Source organism: Nicotiana tabacum, chromosome 21 (genome assembly GCF_000715075.1).
Source record: "Nicotiana tabacum cultivar K326 chromosome 21, ASM71507v2, whole genome shotgun sequence".
NCBI lineage: Eukaryota > Viridiplantae > Streptophyta > Magnoliopsida > Solanales > Solanaceae > Nicotiana > Nicotiana tabacum.
In genome coordinates, this window is record NC_134100.1 from 79,486,579 (window position 1) to 79,491,774 (window position 5,196).

At 31.7% G+C, this 5,196-nt stretch overlaps 1 protein-coding gene across 1 annotated transcript; it reads left to right on the plus strand.

Moving 5' to 3' along the window:
* Nucleotides 1-4,415, plus strand: LOC107822676 (cytochrome P450 CYP72A219-like). The gene is given in 5 exon segments (NM_001326101.1): nucleotides 1-286; nucleotides 1,491-1,711; nucleotides 2,135-2,379; nucleotides 2,974-3,364; nucleotides 3,979-4,415. Coding segments are annotated over 5 exon segments (1,566 nt in total). The 5' UTR covers nucleotides 1-3; the 3' UTR covers nucleotides 4,405-4,415.
* The last annotated feature ends 781 nt before the right edge of the window (nucleotides 4,416-5,196 follow it).

Consider the following 5,196-nt stretch of genomic DNA (forward strand, 5'->3'; position numbering starts at 1 on the left):
GAAATGGGAAATGCTCACAACAGCAAAATTGCAGCAATCTGTTTGATAATTTTCTTGGTATATAAAGCATGGGAATTGTTGAAGTGGATATGGATTAAGCCAAAGAAACTGGAGAGTTGCCTCAGAAAACAGGGACTCAAAGGAAATTCCTACAGGCTATTCTATGGAGATATGAAAGAATTGTCCAAAAGTCTCAAGGAAATCAATTCAAAGCCCATCATCAATCTATCAAATGAAGTAGCCCCAAGAATCATTCCTTATTATCTTGAAATCATCCAAAAATATGGTATGTCTAAAGATTTTTGCTTTGAGTTATTTCAGTCATACTTTTCTTCTTAGAGTGAGAGTTTTGAGGTAAATTAAAGATAAGTCAACTATAAACTTGCTTTGATTGGAGACTTTTGACCACGCCAAATTTTACGTTTCTTTACTTATAATTTTATTACTCCATCCGGTATATTTAAGTGATTTTTTTGGTTCTTTTCACACATACTAAGAAATTGATCTTTTATCATTAATTAACAATAAAATTGACTATATTAATCTTAATTTACTTATTAAAAATATAACAAACTACTCATAGGCTCTTTAGTCCAAGTGCAACGGAAAAAAGAAGTTAATTCCTTCTTGATATTTGAAAAAAATCAAATATTTTGGATCACAAAAAAAAACCAAAAAATCACTTTAAATGCACCTTAGGGAGTAGTTAAATAGTACATTCTTCACTTTATTTTATCAGTTACTATGACAAATTAATTTGATTTAGTCTAAACTATAGAACCTTAAATCTTTTATACTAATGCACATGGTGTCATAATTTTATCTGGTGGGGATGAGATAAGGACTTCCCTCTAATGTGACAACTTTTCTTTATTTTAAAAAAAACATTTTACGTTAGATGAAATGTGTGTTGTACAAGTTAGCGAGATACATATATTGTTTATTAAATATTATCATATTTCATTGTTGACGAGCTGCATAGATTTTTCTGGCATCATAGCTGAATTTTAATAATTCATCGTAATTATAAAATTATTTTTCTAAATTATATTGAATTATGAGATGATCATTTCATTTAGCACATTAAACTGTTAGTGGAAATTTACTTTTATTTAATTAATATATCTTCGACATACCTTTTCAAATGTACTGAGCCTAATATTTTTTGATAGGTGCAATGCAATTAAAAATTCTTTTTGGTAACGAGTAGTAGTGAGATTCCAATCTATATAGGATCTCCATTAGTATTGATATCATATTGAATTATGTGACTATTTCATTTAAAAACGTAAGTTGTTATAAAAAAAAATATTTTCACCTACTTAATTATGTCTTTAATATATTATCATTTAGCCCCCTTAAATATCTCACTCACTAAATATTTTACTAATTGGAAAAATAAAAATATTTAATTTAAAACGTCAAATATTTTAAAACATAGTCAGTTTATTAAAACGACCGGAACGATCTGTTGACTCGAATGATTGCAGGTAAAAGATGTTTTGTTTGGCAAGGACCAACCCCCGCAATATTAATAACAGAGCCAGAATTAATAAAGGAGATATTTGGTAAGAACTATGTTTTTCAGAAGCCTAATAATCCCAACCCACTGACCAAGTTATTGGCTCGAGGTGTTGTAAGCTACGAGGAAGAAAAATGGGCAAAACACAGAAAGATCTTAAATCCTGCCTTTCATATGGAGAAGTTGAAGGTCAGCCAACTTTAGCTTCTTTTCCTTGCTTATTCTATTGAGTTTTCATCTTTTTATTGCATATAAAAAAATTTAAATTGTTTTTTAAGAGTTATAAACGAAACCCTTGATATCACAAAAAAAGGGTACTTATCATACGTACGGAAATCCCAAATGTACTAAGAAAGCAAGTCAGGCATATGTTTAATTTTATCCCAAATATCATGTTTTACATATCTTTAAATCAAATCACAAGTGTAAAACACAAATTTTAACATGACTCTAACTAATATCACTTAAGATGTAATTAAGGAATACATGTTGGAGACACTAGCTAATACACACATAACGCAAGTGTGAGATATATTTTTGTAGATTTTAATTTTATAGATTTTGATATTGTTATTATTAATGAAGTATACTTTCTTTTTTGTTTACAAGTAGCATATGCTACCAGCATTTTACTTGAGCTGTAGTGAGATGCTGAACAAATGGGAGGAGATTATCCCAGTAAAAGAATCAAATGAGTTGGACATTTGGCCTCATCTTCAAAGAATGACAAGTGATGTGATTTCTCGTGCTGCCTTTGGTAGTAGCTACGAAGAAGGAAGAAGAATATTTGAACTTCAAGAAGAACAAGCTGAGTATCTAACGAAGACATTCAATTCAGTTTATATCCCAGGTTCCAGGTAAATTTAAAAAGAAACTATTATTTTCAAAATATTAAAAGGAACACACTTTCATTTACTTAATTATTGTTTTAAGTGCACAACCCTTGTCCAAACTATGATAAATTTTTTTTTATGAAATTGAGATTTGAATGCAGGACCATATTGTTTGCTTTGATATCATATCAAATTGTGTGACTATCTTATTTAAAAGTCTAATCTATTAGAGAAAATACACTTTTATATACTTAATTACGGTATATCTCAATGTCACAACTGATTTTAGGCGGGTAATTTTTTGTCACAACCGTCCTATGTAGGTTGCTATTATTTATTTTTTTTCGTTTGACTTTTCAGCTGGTGTTCGGGGCCCACATTGGGCCCTGAATAATTAGGTTTCTTAAGGTCCATTAAGGGGAAGTGCTCCCTACCATAATTCTTTCCATTCCCATAACTCGAGACTTTTAGTTAAGATTTGAGAGATTCTATCCATCCCATCATAATTCTGGGTGGTTGTAGGTTCCGAAATCTATATTTCTGAGCCAAACTCCAACGTTTGAAGCACAACAAGACGCTTCACCCTTAATATTTACTTGCTTTTCCTTTAATTTGCAGATTTTTTCCCAATAAAATGAACAAAAGAATGAAAGAATGTGAAAAGGAAGTACGAGAAACAATTACGTGTCTAATTGACAACAGATTAAAGGCAAAAGAAGAAGGCAATGGCAAGGCCCTCAATGATGACCTATTGGGTATATTATTAGAGTCAAATTCTATAGAAATTGAAGAACATGGTAACAAGAAGTTTGGAATGAGTATACCTGAAGTAATTGAAGAGTGCAAATTATTCTATTTTGCTGGCCAAGAGACTACATCAGTATTGCTTGTGTGGACACTGATTTTGTTAGGGAGAAATCCAGAATGGCAGGAACGTGCTAGAGAGGAAGTTTTTCAAGCCTTTGGAAGTGATAAACCAACTTTTGACGAATTATATCGCTTGAAAATTGTAAGTGTTTTCCTGCCTGTTACTCTCGCAGTTTCATTTTATATGGTGGTGTTCTGCTGGAAACGGAGTTTAAGAAAGAAATAAGGACGTTCATTACATACTAAACATATTCTTAGAACTTGTGGTCTTACCGATATGCCATGACACTTCTATAAGAGCACATCATTAAGTATAAAATAAGAAGTTTAAAGGTTTCCAAATATAGAAATATATCCTTTTCTATAAACAAACTGAAAAGGAAAGAATGTCATATAATATGGGATCGAGGAACTGTGTAACTTGTGCTAAGAGAAGAAAATATAGAAGACAAAGTTATACCATATATTTTAATTTCTTAGATGCATTATCTCAGCTAGAAGGTAAATCATAAGGTCATCTCAGTTGTTAGTTAAAATTGAAAATGGCAACAGTAAAAACCAGTAGTACTACATTTTTATGTTTTAACCAGTATACCTCATGACTAAATTCAAGACATCTATTAGCTTCCATCAACAACATTTGTAGAAAGATTGCAGGTTAATGTTCATACATTTTAGTTTGTTCACAATGTAGATAGAACTTCAATGAAAAGAACACCCCTGATAATAATATTTACAATGTATTTTATTTCTCAGGTGACGATGATTTTGTACGAGTCTTTAAGGTTATATCCACCAATAGCAACTCGTACTCGAAGGACTAATGAAGAAACAAAATTAGGGGAACTAGATTTACCAAAGGGTGCACTGCTCTTTATACCAACAATCTTATTACATCTTGACAAGGAAATTTGGGGTGAAGATGCAGATGAGTTCAATCCGGAGAGATTTAGCGAAGGGGTGGCAAAGGCAACAAAGGGGAAAATGACATATTTTCCATTTGGTGCAGGACCGCGAAAATGCATTGGGCAAAACTTCGCGATTTTGGAAGCAAAAATGGCTATAGCTATGATTCTACAACGCTTCTCCTTCGAGCTCTCTCCATCTTATACACACTCTCCATACACTGTGGTCACTTTGAAACCCAAATATGGTGCTCCCCTAATAATGCACAGGCTGTAGTCCTGTGAGAATATGCTATCCGAGGAATTCAGTTCCTCTACTAGTTTGACAGCATATTAATTTGACCTGATGTTTTATATATATAGTCATCAATATACCTTTCAGTGTTGCAGCGTACACCTATCAATTTCAATATTCTAGTTACATGCTATATTTGATTATTCCACTCTACTCTAGTTTAGGCACTTGTGCTACTTCTTATCATTACGTATAATTTAGGGGACGTGTATTTTTACTACAGGTGACAATCGTTGTAAATGATGCTTTGAGGTATATCTACCAATGGAATAAGCACATAGTAGAAGAACTATTGAAACAACTAGATTGGGAGAACATATCTTCCCTTTGTTTAAAAATGCGTATTGCAATTGCCCATAACTGCAAGAATCAACAAAGTATCAAAGAGAATATTCAAGGTTGATAGAGGACAAATTTTCAACTTGAAGTGGACAAACCAGCGATGTTACATTTTAAATTTGTATAAATAACATGAAAAGAACAAGAGCAGTTTACTAAATACCCAACTTTCGTCATACATTATGCATAGATCTTTCATTACCAAGAAAACCAAACATCTTTAGATGTACTTGATCAAGTTAACAAAAGTAACTGCAACTAGCTTCATTAACAACAATGTCAATTGTTAACAAGAATAATCGTAAAGTATCTAAGGAAAAAAGGGCTTCTCCTATAAATTAATACGTTTATGAAAATTAATTCATTTACAAGAACAGAGAAAAATGGATATTTTTCATCGAATAAATCCTTTTTATTTTTTTGCAGTAATCATAC